Below are 16,998 nucleotides of genomic sequence, written 5' to 3' on the forward strand. Positions count from 1 at the left end.
CCAGGAGCGTAAAATTATCGTACATGGATCGAAATTATCGTACAATCACTCCGAGTGTATGATCAAAATTTTGCTGCTCTAGAAAATTACTTCTTTCTTCACTTAATTTGAATAATTCCGTTTGTCAGAGCGAATACGGGACATATAATCATAATAATATAACGAAATAACTGCCAACTTTTCTACACAAAATATACGATACATATGAAGTGTGAACATAATCGAAATATCGAACTTATATTCTCTTGTTCGCATTGGTAGATGCTATACTAACCAATAAGAAAGCGTGTACAGCAGGCGCTGGATAAAGTTACAGTATTGGCAGTGGTGAAACTTAGTAGAGCGGATCGTAAGGACCAATAGGAATAAAGAACTTGTATTTCCCGGTATTTTCTCAAGATTTTATTGGACAAAATAAAATCATGCTACTGCGGTTTAGACTATCAACTCAACGCATGAGTGAAATAATATAAATTCTCAAATTTTGCATCATGATAGAAATTATCGTACAATCTGCGTACGATAATAATATACTATCGTACATCGTATGTATGCACAAAATTATCGTATGTGTACGATAATTATCGTACGGTTCCGAACGCTGTGGCATAGATATATGCTCTATCTCGTTCATATTATGGAACCCAGTTAACACAACAACAAAATTGTCTCTGTGTGAAGTTTCTTGTTTTTCGTTCGAAGTTGGCGGACCCTGCTATATATAATTCTTCATCTGAGCTGCTATAGAGTCTATAATATTTTTTTAAACTTGCTTTGGGCAAAAACTTGTAAGACATGAGCTTGATTCCGCTTGAAAAAAAAAAACAAAAAACCAATTTTATAACAAAACTCAATAATTTAACATTGTATTGATTGTTAAATACTTACTTTTACTAAATTCAATCAAAGCTTTAATGGGTATACAAAAAGGGAAAACTCGAAAAGCACGTTACGGAAATTGACAGCTGTCAGTTCCCACGAGACAAATTGGAAACTTGGAACAGAAACTGCATATCGCATTCCATAAAATTAACTCAGGTAAATAATTGAAGTTTCTCGAATTTCTTCACCGGTAATTTCCTTTATTTTTTTTCTTATAAACCGAATAAAGTAAGTCCGTAGGTTTGTGTAATATTTTTTTAGAATTGCGTTAAAACATGTTCACTTTCTATTTATTCATATTGGACTTAATTACTTACGTTTCATTCTTATAACTTCAAGTCCAAGTATATTTAAATGTGAAGAATAATACAAAACAACATAATATAAGTTCGTGTTAATAAGCAGGTAATAAGACTAATTATTAATTAAATATTTGCAAATAAATAATTGTAACCGGTACCTTTGTTTCGTATAAACTTTTATAAGTGGGAGTCATTGTCCGGTCCCGACGGACGACCTCCATAAGCGAGGAAATTATTGCGGTCTTGGACTCTCTCTTGGACGGTCTGGAAGTAGTTAGCTAATACAACTTTTTATGTTACAGATTAACAATGCCACAGGCCCGTCGTAAAACCCCTTTCAGTGGCAAAGCTAAGAAGCAACAACTGCAAGCTAAAAAGAACAAGAATTTACTATTGTCTTGTAAGTTTCACATTTTACTTGATGAGTGTAATACAAGCTAATTAAAATCGTATTCCTCTTTCCATCAATAGCTCTCTAATGTAGAAAGTATGTGCAGGGCAAGTTGGTTTGGTAGGGGAAGAGATGAATCAGAAGGGAATATTCACCTTTCTGCCAACATTCTCTCGTTTGCCTTTAGACAACACATCTGAAATTATATGAAACATCTCAGATCAATTCAATTTCCATCTGTTGGGATCTTATTTTGGGGCCAAAGAAAACTTAGTTAAAATTAATCACTATTGCTGAACAAATATGCAAGGTTACAGCAACAGGAATGGAACAGTTTCAAGAGCATAATAAGGAATAGACAAAACAGATACCTCATAGATTAAATTACTGTGTTTGACATTTATAACATGTTTGCAATCAATATTATTACCACCTTTTAAAAAGCTGAAAATCAGCACAGACACATTTTAGTGTGTCCCTACTTCGCTGAGCTTTTGCCACACTATTATACCAAGTTTGTGCCTTGTGTATGTGTTTCTTTTTTGTTTTATTTTATTTGTATGTTTATTATTAATGATTTTGAATGATTTACCTGTAAGTATTTAGTTCATTTTAAATTAATTTTAACAATGTCTCCCAAGTAGGGTTGGCTACAGGCAGGAAGAAGGTTTTTAAAACTTTGTACACCAACCCCATATGAGTAGGATAAGGCCAGGAAGATGATGATTCTTTGTGTGGTAATAAATGTTTTTTTTTCTTTCTTTTAATAAAATAATCTTTACTACCACAGCATCGACAAGTTCAAATGCATATGATGTGGTGTCCGTGAACTATCAGCCGAAAGCAAGAGGCCGTAGTGATGCCAACAGATATGCTCTCAAGTTCTATAGAGAAACAGATGAAGAACTTAAAATGAAGAAAGAGGATGCACTGTGAGTACATTATAATAACTACTAGATATGGGTAACTCAATGACTATGACTTGCAGATCAGCTCATTACTTAAATGTGTGAGTCAGTTCTGCTCTTTTTGTAAGAGCATAGAGCAGTGATTCTCAGCTTTTTTTTTGTTGCGGCACATATTTAACGATTTAAAATTTGGCAGCACACAAAGAAATAGATAAAAATTATTTAGTTACTACAACACACTGCATAAATAGTTTATCAACTGTATAAAATTAATTGTATCTATATGACATTTCTAGACGCTAATTTTTTTTTCCACTATTTTTCTGTCATTGTTCTTTTATACGAAGAAATACAGATACAGTGTGTGTGTGTGCAGCAAGTCAGCGAAAGTCAAAATTTGGCGGCACAGTGGTTGAGAATCACTGGCATAGAGTTATGGTTTGAGTTTTGAGCTGTGAACTGCTAGTCACAAAAGCCTGCGTTCATTGACTCATATAGTTGATTACCCTATTGATTCAGGAGGGTAATGTGATCCTTGTCTGTGCGCGTACTTGAATTTTATGGAAATGACATAACATACATTAACACATTATATGGATTTATATTGGAATCTTTCAATGTTTAAATTGATGACATAAAAATGTCTGTCTTACTAATGTTAATTTTTGGATCCGTGGATAAATGTTTAATGATATATAAATTTTGTATAGGTGTAGAACATAGCCCGAAAGTACACTTAGTACTAATAATTAAGTTTTCTTAAGCCGAGCGGACAGAGTCACGTGCATCAGCTAGTTTCTAATAAGTCTGTAATTACAGTGTTATAAAGATAAAATTGTTTAAATAGGTTCGTTTTAATTTCTCATTTCCATTGATTCCAACCATATGTATGTCAATTCCGTTGTAATCTAAAGAACTGAGCCAATTTTGATGTGTATTCTTCCTCCAAATGTCATAAGTACAATCAGTCAGTGTTTTAGGTTTTTTGTTTTTTATGTAACAAATATTCCCATTGATTTAATTACGACCAGTTTTATTTGTAGTCTTAAATATAATAAATATAAATTCCAGGAAATGTTTAAATCCTGTATCGGAGAAGGATATGGAGATAGATCCATCGGATTACTTTCCAGCTGAGATATCATTCCCGAAACGACCACCGTGGGATTTTACCATGTCAGTCACTCAACTGGATGCACAGGAACAGAAGTATTTTAGGGTAAGTTGGTTATTGGCATATGTCAACAATTTTTTTCTTAATTGATTTTTTTTGTTTACAGTCAGCAATAACAAATCTTTATTTAATTATTTTAATTATTTAGTATTTCTTTTAAGTAACTGGTCAAAATGATATGACCTCTGCTCATAGACGTAAGCAATTGCAGATGCATTTGCCTAATTTTAGTCGACAGAGGAGGGGACACACAGCAGTATTTCCCCTTCCTATGCGTCCCATCAACAATTATAAAAAAAAATTGTTTAAAATTACATATTATGGTGGCATTTGAAAGCAGTCATAAAATTGATATGATTTATAATTTTTTTCTTTTCTGCACAGGTTTTAGTTATCTTTTTTTTATTTATTAATATTATCCCTGCGCTACATTGTTTGTTCCTGCTTAATACGTATATATACACAATTTACTTATAAATACATATAATTTAACTTAATTATATTTTTTTTAACCATTTACTATACTAAACTTACTAACTAAATTACTTATACTATAACTTGTGTTTTTTTTTTAAATTTTGGACTGTGGCGACGGATGTGTGATTTATAGTTTACAGCACAAAATGTCATCTTTTATTTGCCTCTTTTATACATAGTATCTAGGTTTTTAAGTTTCTTTATTAGCCTTTCATACAAACATCTAGAACTGTATTGTTTTTTTTTTTTATTCTTTTCCATTTTTTCCATATTATAGGTTGCTTATAGTGATGTAGAATTTTTTTTTTTTAATTTTACTTTATTTATTTACAGGAATATATAGATCAACTGCAAGCATCGGAACATTGGAAGGATATGTCGTATTTTGAACTCAACTTGGAGACATGGCGTCAGTTGTGGCGTGTGTTGGAGATGTGTGATGTATTGTTGTTGATTGTGGATGTTAGATTTGCTGTGAGTATATATTTATGTGTTCTTTCAGACTATGTTCTACATCTGTGACAAATTTCATCAAGATCCATTAAGCCGTTCCGGAGATACCTTCAAACAAACATCCATCTAAACATTCGCATTTATAATATAACTAGTTGTCGCCTGCGACTCCGTGTGCGCGGAATTAAAAAAAACGGAATAAGTAGCTTATGTGTTTTTCCAGGCTATGTTCTAAGTTTGTGCCAAATTTCATCAAGATCCATTGAGCCGTTTCAGAGATACCTTAAAAACAAACATCCGTCCATCCATCGAAAAATTCGCATTTATAATATTAGTAAGATTAAAAAGTAAGATGTATGGGTAAAAATTATTAATTACACCCAACAAAATTTTCATAAATACTTTATACAGGTGTTCCAAAAATCTAAAAATATATATAAAAGAAAATGGTGTTACACTGTTTATAACTCAAGAACGGCTGAATCGATTTGACTGAAAATTGATGGGCAGGTAGCTTAGAACCAGGAGACGGACGTAGGAACTTTTTTAACTTGTGTGCATTTTTTTTATTCCGCGCGGACGAAGTCGCGGGTAAAAGCTCGTATAATATATTATTAACTTTAAGTGTCATAGTGTTTTTAATTATTTCAGGGTATGATGTTTCCACCATCTTTATACGAATACGTAGTTAAAGAACAAAAAAAAGATATGATATTAGTACTAAATAAGATAGATTTAGTACCAGCCTCGGTTGTAGCGGCTTGGAAGGAATATCTCATGAAGAGATGTCCCGGTTTGAAAGTTGTTTATTTTACATCTTGTCCGGGATATAATTTGAGAGGTGCTAGCAGCGATAAAGCTGGTAAGTAGAATAGAAATCATTATTAATAAAAAAAAATCTTATTTAAAAAAAAAATTTTTTTTTTTCAATATTCTCGATTTTTTATTGAAACTTTTTAAAATTCGTCGATTTTATTGTTCTTATAGAGCCTTATTAAAATATTACCATCCTTTGTCTAGATTCAGATACGAAATTAAGTTGAGGCAATTCCATACATAGCAGCCATTATGAATTTATTGTTTACTAGCTTTTACCCGCGACTCCGTGCGCGCGGAATAAAAAAAATGCACACAAGATAAAAAAGTTCCTATGTCCGTCTCCTAGTTCTAAGCTACCTCCCCATCAATTTTCAGCTAAATCAGTTCGACCGATCTTGAGTTATAAATAGTGTAACTAACACCACTTTCTTTTATATATATAGATTTTGTGAAAATTATGACATAAAATGCAGTGATATCATAAAATATAGTTATATGTAGTAGCTAATGTTATATTTAAATTTAACGGTTTTTATAATAATTTTTTATTAAATGTTCAATTTAAAGATATTCTAAAAATACTCAGGAAAATTTTAATTCTTACATTTAGTCATGTTTAACTCAACTAAAATGTATGACTCGCAGATCAGTTCATGACTCACATGTTTGAAGCAAATCAGTGAACCGATGCACAGCTCAGCTCAATTTGTACCTTCATATGTGTTTCTTGCTGTGATCTGCGAGTCAATAAACAGCTCGAGGTTTGTTGGCTCACATCGTGATGAGCTGTAAGCTGTTAATTTAGTTTGTTGAACCGCAGCTCAACGGTTAAAGTCTATGAACTGAACCAGTTCAAATGTCTACTTATATCTTGTTTTCTAATACAAGGTCTTCAAGTGCGCAGACGTAAAGGTCGTCAACGTATGTGTGCTGAAGGAGCCACCAAAATATTAGAGGCTTGCAAAGATATTGTCAACGGACAAGTTGATTTGACCACGTGGGAGAAGAAGATTGCTGAAGAGAGTAAAATTGAATTCGATGAAGATGATGAGACTGAAGTTGGTAAGAGATAAATAATATTTAATCATCTCCCTGTCCTTATCACACTCTTGTAGGGTCTCCAGATTGACACATCATTTATTTCAGTCATTAATTTAAGCATTTCACTTATCACATTTTTTAAATGTGTACACAAGTCTTTAAATAAAAAAACATTCTGTATTAAAAGGAAAAAAAACCCTGCATAGAAAGAAAAAAAACATCCTGTATAAAAAGGAAAACACCCTGAATAAAAAAGAAAAAAAAACATCCTGTATGAAAAGGAAAAAAAACATCCTGTATAAAAAGGAAAAAAAAACAAACTAAAAACTATTAAATTCGGTGTAAGAATATACGGATTGTGTTAATCATTAAAAATAATTCCTTTTAGTTCATAAGATTTATATTTTCATATATTCGTAAAAGACTCAAAAACTACTGGACCCATTTCAGAAATTCTATCATAATTAAAATGCTATATTATCACTGTGTAAAATAAACTTAACTATGTTTAATCCATCATCATCACTGAGGGTCTCAGAGTCTACCCTAAGTTAGAGATGACTATGTCATAGTCAACCACAGTCAAGTGTAGTGACTTCACACATATCATTGAATTTCTTCTCAGATATGTGCAGCATCACAATGTTTTCCTTCACAGTAAGAACGTCGGATAAATGTACATATGTAAATCGAAAAACACATTGGTACATGGCGGGATTCGAACTCAGGACCTACAGATTACAAATCAAGTACATAACCGCTAAACACCCGATGCTCTGTTTAATCCATACAATTAGTAAAATTGAGGTGTCTATATGTACAATAATATAAAGAGAAAAAAAATCGCGAAAATCCAATTTTTTTTTTTGTCTAAAGTTTGTTCTGGTTAATCTCCGGAACGTCTGCACCTATTTTGACAAGACTTTGACTGAAAGATAGCTGATATCTGCTAGAGTAACATAGGCTATTTTTTTTTTACATTAGTCAGTCAGTTTTTTTTTTTCAGGTGAAACTATTATTCAACAAGCAGATACATCATATTACAGTCATGAAAAATATAAAAATGGTATATTAACTATAGGATGTGTTGGACAACCTAATGTTGGAAAATCATCTTTGATGAATGCAATAATGGGAAGAAAAGTTGTCTCAGTATCAAAAACACCCGGACATACGAAACATTTTCAAACTATATTCCTCACTCCGCAGGTAAAAATTTGTCTAGTCCAGGTATTCTAATGCAATGCTTTAAGACAGTGTTTTTCAAAGTGGACGTTTAAAACCTAGAGGGGGACGTTAAGGAGCCCAAAAAATAGGGGGCGTTGAAATTAATTAAAGTAATGAAATTGTGGTTTTTAAGTTTTAGGGCTGAATAAAAAATGGGGGGCGCTGAAAAATAATTGATTTTCAAAGGGGGCGGTGAAAGAAATAAGTTTGACAATCAATGGTTTAATATATCGACTGAATTCGCACTCTGTCTTCTATTAAGTCAGAATTAAAAATAATAATAATTGATCTTAAAAGTAGGTAATTTGACCATGTGGGGGTCTGAGGTAACAGTACATTTTGGAAAAGGGGGTCACTTGTACAAAATAGTTTGGGGATCACTGGTTTAGTCGAATTCAATAGAAATCAGTAATTATTTGAACATGTCACTAACTGACAATATCATTTATTTGTCTATGGATTTATTTTGTAATAATTCAGACAAACTATGTTTTAATTTTAAAAAATTACACCTACATAGTATATCACATGATATACTATGTATGTTTTAAATATTTTTTGTCAGAACTAACCACGATAGTAGCGCCTCTCACCGGGTCAAATAAGTTTGTTCCACTATACTATTGTTTATAGTCAAACAAGTATATTTGACCCGGTAAGAGGCGCTACTATCGTAATTACTTCTTGTCAGATAATATATAAAACCTACAAAGACATCTACAGTACAAGTAACTTGTGACAATTTGTTTTTTTTTATTTATTTTTTATGTCACTTTTGTTCGAAATAGCGAAGTGACCGTTGCCCATAGACATCCGCAAATATAGATGCGTTGCCTACCTTTAATCAACGGAGAAGGGGACGCCCAGAAAGAGGATATTTCTCCTTCCTATGCGTCTCCTCTTCCGTCAAATCCACTTGACTGGGGGGCGCTAGTGTGTCATCTTAATTTACTTTGACTTATGCCCACTGGGTATAACTGTGTCAGATTCTAAACTATATATATTTATCAGGTACGTCTGTGTGATTGTCCTGGCTTGGTGTTTCCATCCAAAGTCCCCCGACCCATACAAATATTGATGGGTTCTTATCCTATCGCACAACTCAGAGAACCATACACTACTATCAGGTATATATCAAAACTTTCTAGTCTTCTTAATCTTACTAATATTATAAATACAAATGTTTGGATGTATGGATGGATTGTGTGGAAGAGGATATGCGTAAGAAGGGGGTAAATTCAGATATGACGGCAGATAGAGATGTATGGAGGAATAGTACATACTGTGCCTACCCTCCATAGGGATAAGGGCAGGTTGATGATGATGTTTGGATTTATGGATATATATTTGTTTGAATGTATGTCCAGAACGGCTCAACGTATCTTGATGTAATTTGCGACAGATGTAGAACATAGTCTTTTTTCAAATTTTTTTTTTTATAAAATGCACAAACAAAGTCACGGGTAAAAGCTAGTTTATTCTATTTTCAGATATTTAGCGGAAAGATTGGATTTGCCAAAACTTTTACGTATGGATCATCCAGATAATGATGACACCTGGTCACCTAGAGACATCTGCGACGGCTGGGCCAAGAAACGTGGTTATCTCACCGCTAAAGCAGCAAGGTAAGCAAAACAGATATTTTGTATTTTTAAGTAAGTCAGTATTTTTTATATCATAGGATAGTAAACGAACAAGCTGAATTCGCTAAAATGGCGAATCGACCACTACCAATAGACATCTAATTGCAGGAGCGTTGAGAATATTTCCTCTTACCTAAGTGTCCTCTCTGTTATCAAATTAACTTGTCCTTCCTTTCCTTATAATAAAAAGGTAGGAAGGGAAGGGGACTATAATTTGTCCTCCGACACACACTCATCAGACTACAGTCGAATTCTATGGTAATGGGAGATTATATTTGCACATGTCACTCACAGACAATGTCATTTATTGTCTATGAATTTATTATAAACTAGCTTTTACCCGCGACTCCGTCCGCGCGGAACAAAAAATAGAACACGGGGTAAAAATTCCTATGTCCGTTTCCCGGTTCTAAGCTACCTGCCCACCAATTTTCAGTCAAATCGATTCAGCCGTTCTTGAGTTATAAATAGTGTAACTAACACGACTTTCTTTTATATATGTATATAGATAGATATGTCTGTTTGTAATAAATCTATTTACAGACTTATAAATGTCAAATTATTTATATATATTATAATTTTAAATTAATTAATTAATATTTATTAATTAATAGTAATCTGCCTACCCCTTTAGATTATAAGCGTGAAGTTTTATTTGGTTTATATTCTGTACTTTCAGATTAGATACATACAGAGCTGCGAATAGTCTTCTGAGAATGGCTTTGGATGGAAAGATTTGTCTATGGTTAAGACCACCAGGTTTTACTGAGGAACGGGGTAAGTAAGACAGTACACGGCCCACTTTAAGTTAATGATTTAATGTATTCATTTAGTCATCATATTGATCTTTTAAATAGTATAAATTTATGAAATAAAATTTTTAGTTTACTTTTTTTTGTTTCTCGTTGGGCCGATCGAATTTATAGAATCAATCGGCCCAATGGAAAAATTTTATTTTTACTTTTGCATACACAGTTTTTTTGTATTTTTATTTATTATAAATCTCGAAAGAATTCGGAGAAATAAATACGATTTTTTTTATCAATTTTTTTAATACTATTGTTATTTTTTAAATTTTAAACATGTTCCTTATCTGTTTTTTTTTTAAATTAGAGTAATTGTTTTTACAAGCTTTTATTTTTAATATGTTCCGATGTTTGTGATGAAATCTTACAAATTAAAGATCCACTTTACCCGTTTACTGATTGATGTGAAATGTTGTATACATGTGTAAATTGTGTGATAATACAATATTATGATGACATGGTGATGATCTGATGATGGAACTGGAAGCTGGTCATAGGAACTTCGCAATGAAATCACACAACATTATCGAGTTTTTTTTGTTGACGCGGGGAATGCATTTACGCACTTCGCCGTCCGTGCTGCGGGGGCAGCAGGGACGGTTTCGTGTGGGACTCGCCGGCCGCAGAAGGCGACCGGAATACCCACTAAACCCCGCGGTGTTCTCCTTCGCCTGACCGGGCCGTGGCATCTACGTTAGTTTATCCACGACCCGGCTAGGGGAGCCCCTTGGTAGGGGCTCGACACGTGTAGGGAGGGGCTGTTTTTAACACCCCCTCCCATCACCCTATGATGCCCTCCCTCGGAACACAGGAGAGAGGGCATCCGCCACATTCGGCGCAGCAGGCCCCCCGGCCTGCCGCGCGTGGCCACCTCAAGTTGGTTGAAGGGCCGCGGCGTACCTCGTACGCCGGCGGCCCCTCCCTGGGGCCCTGCGGGGCGGCAGCGTTTCGCTGGCGCGTTCCCGTTCCCGCAGGGCTTCTCTCTTGGCCGCCATCACCTCGCGTGCAAACGAGGCGATGGCGGCCCAGCTCTGCTCGCTGCCGGCCATCGATCTAACGACGGCCGGCAGCGACAGATCGCGTCCTATTGCGCCAGTGAGTGTGGCGCGTTGAGCGTCCCAGGCCGTGCACACGGCGAGCGTATGCTCGGCCGTGTCCAACATTATCGAGTTTAGGCTCATTTGAATCGTCTTAACGAATAGTTTATCTTTTTTTTAATTAATAAAAAAATAATAAGAGTTTATTAATAAAAAAAAAACTTTTTTTTTTTTAGTTTTTCAACAATGTTAACTTACACTGGATTTTATTTTTTTTTATTTTTTTTTTCAGCTAAATACGAATCTTGTGAGGAAATAAAATACGTGAAATGGGTACAAGCGTTAACAAATGATGTTATTGAATCGGATTCTGGTAATTCTGATAATTCTGGTAATAATTCTGAATCGGGAAAAGATACAGATGCTGACAGCGAGAGTGATGATGAGGAACAAACAGCTATAGCAAATAAATTCGCGGCTTTAGCACATGTTGATTAAAAAAAAATCAGAAATATATTTTTTTATTTTTATGAAAATAACCTTTAGGTAATTAAAGTATGGTAAAGCCTAAATAATATTAATAAAACGTCCAAATATGACTAATAAACTTTTATTTTTTATTTTTTTGTGAATTGAAATATGCTGTAAAATTAGTATTATATAAAAAAGAATTATAGATATTTTGATATCAAATTTGAACATAAAATGTGCGGATTGTTTATGGTTTAAAGATTTCCCATTAAGTGTATAAAAAAAATTGATTATCGGCTTTATAATTTGTTCCTACTTATCGGTTATACTAATAATAGTTGTTGCCCGCGACTCTGTCCGTGCGGAATTAAAAATAAAACTTATTAAGTGACAAATTTCATCAAGATCCGTTGAGCGGATCTGGAGATACCTTCAAACAAACATCCATCCATATATCCATTTAAACATTCGCATTTATAATATTAGTAAGATTAATAATTATTTACGCGCGGACAAAGTCACAAGTCAAAGTAAAATTTAGTGATGTAAGTAAATGTATGGATTGCTTTTGAAAAGCTGACTAACCTTGGATTTCTGAGATCTATCTATCGTCATACCTATCATTATCTTTAAAAAAAACAGAGATAATATGTTTTAAACGTACATTTTGGTCTCAGAAACCTACGCTAATAACTATCAGAGTTATTATAATTCAACGTATATGTTAAATAAAAATGTACTTTATTTCATATATTATAAGGTTTATAATCGTATCTTTATATTATGAATAAAAATTACATCATTAAATTGTGTATTTCATTTTTAACTTGAATACGGAATGTGGCCTAGATAATGATATTTAAAAAGAAAACAATAAAAAAAACTAAATTACCTTTTTTATATCATAATGTGGCAAACGAGCAAACGGTCACCTGAATTCGCCGAAATAGCGAGGCGACCGTTGCCCATAGACATCGCAAATGCAGATGCGTTGCCTACTTTTAATCAACGGAGAAGGGGACGCACAGAAAGAGGAACTTCTCCTTCCTATGCGTCCCCTCTTCCGCCAAATCCACTCTCCCTTCTTATCCTTTCCTAATAAGAAAAGGGTGGGAAAAGAAAGAGTACTAAAATTAGGCCTCCGGTACCACACTCATCACTCTGTACGCGGGAATTACTTCCACTTCACGTCTATCTTCTGTGAGGTCGTGGTATTTTACTGAGTGAGGCTAATTCGTGCACCCAACAAATATTGTCGTTGTGGGATCTACCACTGTACCCTGTACCTTTACGTGATAGGATTTTATTTAGAGAAAGAAATGTAAATAAGGTATGTAATTTTTTGTAAAAAATACGTGTAAGAAAGTAATTCATATGACTAAGGATATTAAGATGGATAGAAATGTATGGAGTAATACATTTAAAAGTGTTAGAACCCGCAATAATATTGGATACATAAATGTCCCAACAGATGCAATGCAACGAGCACACAGAACATGCCTCAAGTGCGAACTCTACAACTACAGTCTGATGAATGTGTGTGCTGGAGAACTCATTTAAGTCCACATTTCCTTGCTACCCTTTTCTTATAAATTAAGGGAAAGGGAAGTGGATTTGGCGGAGGAGAGGACGCTTAGGAAAGGGAAATATCTTTCTGTGCGTCCCATCTGTCGATTAAAAGAACTTATCTACAATTGCAGATTTTTCTGGACAGCGGTTACTATTCGCTGCGAATATAGTTGACCTCTTGTTAACTGTACTAAAATAGAAACCGTTTAATACAACATACATTAAATTATATCGGATATAATGACCAAAACCAAAACAATATCGGTTTACTACTGAATATTGTCGGTACTTTCAGTATATTTATGACTATTGCCACTAACACAGCTGTTCGTATAAATAACAGATGCGCGATAAATGTCACTGAGCTAGTGGAAATAGGTTTTAGTATTGATTTATTACAGGTAATTTGGAGTCTGCGTACAAAAGGTCCTTATCTTTCACGATATCTGTTCACAGATGACGTTGATACATTTAATTTGACGATATCGTTTGGTTACGTCCGTTGTATGAAGTCGCCTGAATATCAACTTGCCTTGACTTATATATATTATTGCTTAACGAAAATATTACGCATTTAGTTTGTAAGTTTTTCTAATTTTTGGAAAGGTTCCACCTATATTAGGTGGAACTAAGATAATTTGAACTACACTAGGAAGGGTGCTAAAGAACCCTCGTTTTCTTTATATAGAAAACTAGCGGTTGCCAGTGACTTCATTTATTACCAGACTAGCTGTCGCTTCAGACTCCGTCTACGCCGAATTTAAAAAAAATCATAAGTAGCCTATGTGTTCTTCTAGACTATGATCTAAATCTGTGTCAAATATCATCGAGATCCGTGGAGATATCTTCTAACAAACATTTATCCATCATCCAAACATTCGCATTTATAAGTAAGAATTCAAAAAAACAATTAAAAGGAAATCATGGCAAAAGGAAGCCAGCACAGCGTATGCAAGGACGGCTTAAACAATACCAGTGCTGGTTTCCAGTTGGCTCTATTGTCACTGTTTCTGTAGGGAACCTTCCAGAGTGAATAGCTATTTACTTAACCTCGTACTTTTTCAACAACACTTAACATCAAGTAGGATCCTGGTTAAGCGGTTATTTATTTATTGCAAAACACTATTCGTTAAAATCCCACTGAATGTACTCTTATCACACTCAGGGGAAGAAAACGGTTCGAATGACATCTTAGTCTTTGAAATTGGTTCAGTCGTTTAGGCTACAGGTGGTTACAAACTTATATACCGGGGATGGCGAAAAAACGCTACGCATCATAATATTTTAGGGACATCACTCGTCACAATTTTTTTTATATTCTTCTTGAAGTGCCAACAAAAAGGTAGTTTTATTGAAACAAAAAGCATTAGTACATTCAAAAGTTTTTATTATACATACAGATTGCCATATTACAAAAAAGTGAATGACCAAAGGACAAAAACTAGATAATTGTCACACGAGCGGGTGCAGAAACGCAGTTTTATACAAATGAAGGGAGACGAGTGTAAATCAGCTTTTAACCGGTTTTAAAGGTCACCTCACATAAACTTGAACCATTGAGCTGAGGTTCAACAACTAAATTGATAGCTCACAGCTCATCACGATGTGTCTATGTGCCATCAAGCAGTTTACAGCTCGAAACGCAACTCTACGCAGGTATAAATAGAGCTGAGCTGTGAGTCATTCACTGATTTGCTTCACACATGTGAGCCGTGAACTGATCATGATCATCAATTTTAGTTGACTTAATCATGACTCTGGACATTAATTGATTTAACAATGAAAAAATTAACTAATTTAGAAAACGGCTAAAACACTCAAGTCCATTCGTCCGGTGTCGGGACCGACTAGTTTCAAGAGATTGGTATTATTTCGCGGACGCGGCCCTTCGCTCACTGACACTCACAGTCCCACTCACCCTGATGAAGGGCCCCCGGGGCTCGTAACTAGTCGGCGCCGACACCGGATATATGTACGTGAGTGTTTTAGCCGTATTCTATATTAGTTAATAATTATGTCTCACTAAAGTTTGAATAATTTAATGGAAAAATTGTAATAGTATATAATAGTTCGATAGAATACATAATCAAACATTGAAAAATGTATTGTAAAATATTTAAGAGATATATAAGTAGCCGATATCTATATTAAAGTGAATTATTGCACTATTTTAATAATATTATTATTAATTACATATAAAAGATATATTAATGATACTTTGAAGATAGACGGAAAACAATGAAAATAGTAGTTTTGTTTTTGCTTTAAAGTTTACAAAATATAATTTAGTTAGACAAATATTTTTAATTTCGTTTAGTAAAATTGAAATTAAATTATCTAAAAATCGTAAGAAATAGATTATAAAGTTTATTTTTAATCTACAATACAAATATTAAAGTTCAACTTTTATATTGAAAAAAAAAAAATATATTCTTTTTTATTTTTTTATAATTTTCAATATCTATTTTTAACACGATTTTTTAAATGTAAATTGTAATTTATAGATAAATAAACATAAAACATACTTGGTGTAATAAATATCAATTTATTTAGGAAAAAATTTTTGGCGCCAAAACCATATTAGTACTAACATACGTAAGTTTCAAAGAAATATCTTTTTAAATTACAAGGAGTTAAAATTTCACCTAATATATCGTATTACGTAACTAGAAATATGAAGAACTTGTATGTTAAATCAAATTCAATGTTTAGAAAAGATTTTTTCACATCACTCACAGACAATGTCATTTATTGTCTATGAATTTACTACAAATATGTTTGTTTGATTAATCTGCAATTACAGTGTTAAAAAGGTAAAATTATTTAGATAAATTTGTTTTAATTTCTCATTTCAATGGAATTTATTGGAACGAAGTTCCTTATCGCGCGTTGTGAAAGGAGACGGAAAAAATTCTTACGAAAAGTTGTCACGACACTTTTTGCTATATATATAGTAAGTATGTTAACGACGAATGAGCGCTACTTCACCATGGCAACGACGTGACAATATATAACGCAAATTCATAGAAATAAAATGTACTTCTTGTGAAGACTTAAGTTTTTTATTCATAGAATAAACATTGGTTCCTTCACTAATTAATTGAAAGGAACTTCGTTCCATCCGGGTGTCCCAACACACCTCTCAAGTTTTTTTTTATTATCAGATCCGATTCAATTTTTAGTAATTATAATTTTGTTAATATCTAAATGTATTTAATTTCACTTACTTGCAAACATAGTAGATAATTCTTCAAAGAAATCGATGGAAAAAATCGTACAAATATCTTGAAGGTAATACTATCGAAATACTTTAATTATCAATAATTCCAAATACAATTTATATTTGCACAATAATTTACATATTAATTGTCACAAAATCACTAAATAGAAACGAAACTTCATACAACATTAATTACGTGTTGCGCGCGCGATTGACGTTTAAAAACTGGTATTCAAAATGGCCGCTCCCGCTATTTTAGTAACTGGAGCTGTCAAAAACGGTTTATTTAAACGTTATTAAAAACTTTTTTTTTTAATAAATTCTAGTCGCAGTAAAAAGCCGTGATTTTTGCTATTAATGTTATTAGTATTTATTTATTTTTTTAAATAATTATTAAAATAAAATTCGTTAAGTAAATGAATTTGACATAGTGTTTTATTTCCCGAAATGATTTTAACTAATTTTCCTTTTTACTTTATATTTATTAAGTAAATTTTTTATAAACTTATCTACAAATTGCAAACTTACTTAACCTAATAATTGAAAAATTTCAACAAACATAATGAAAATGACAACTA

General features: G+C 33.2%; 1 protein-coding gene across 3 annotated transcripts; it reads left to right on the plus strand.

Annotated features, from left to right (window-relative positions):
• The first annotated feature begins 971 nt into the window (after positions 1-971).
• LOC106716083 (guanine nucleotide-binding protein-like 1) lies at positions 972-11,661 on the plus strand. Of its 3 annotated transcripts, none has more exons than XM_045685309.1 (12): positions 972-1,038; positions 1,487-1,584; positions 2,366-2,507; positions 3,555-3,702; positions 4,468-4,608; positions 5,239-5,449; positions 6,295-6,468; positions 7,454-7,656; positions 8,686-8,801; positions 9,165-9,299; positions 9,997-10,094; positions 11,453-11,661. In XM_045685309.1, the coding sequence occupies exons 2-12, from the start codon at positions 1,494-1,496 to the stop codon at positions 11,656-11,658; spliced, it is 1,665 nt and encodes a 554-aa protein (XP_045541265.1). In that variant the 5' UTR covers positions 972-1,038; positions 1,487-1,493; the 3' UTR covers positions 11,659-11,661. The 3 variants fall into 3 exon arrangements, with proteins under 3 accessions (XP_045541265.1, XP_045541266.1, XP_045541264.1); XM_045685310.1 differs by having other exon boundaries at positions 1,014-1,072; XM_045685308.1 differs by lacking the exon at positions 972-1,038 and adding an exon at positions 1,158-1,287.
• The last annotated feature ends 5,337 nt before the right edge of the window (positions 11,662-16,998 follow it).

Source organism: Papilio machaon, chromosome 29 (genome assembly GCF_912999745.1).
Source record: "Papilio machaon chromosome 29, ilPapMach1.1, whole genome shotgun sequence".
NCBI classification, from domain to species: Eukaryota; Metazoa; Arthropoda; class Insecta; order Lepidoptera; family Papilionidae; genus Papilio; species Papilio machaon.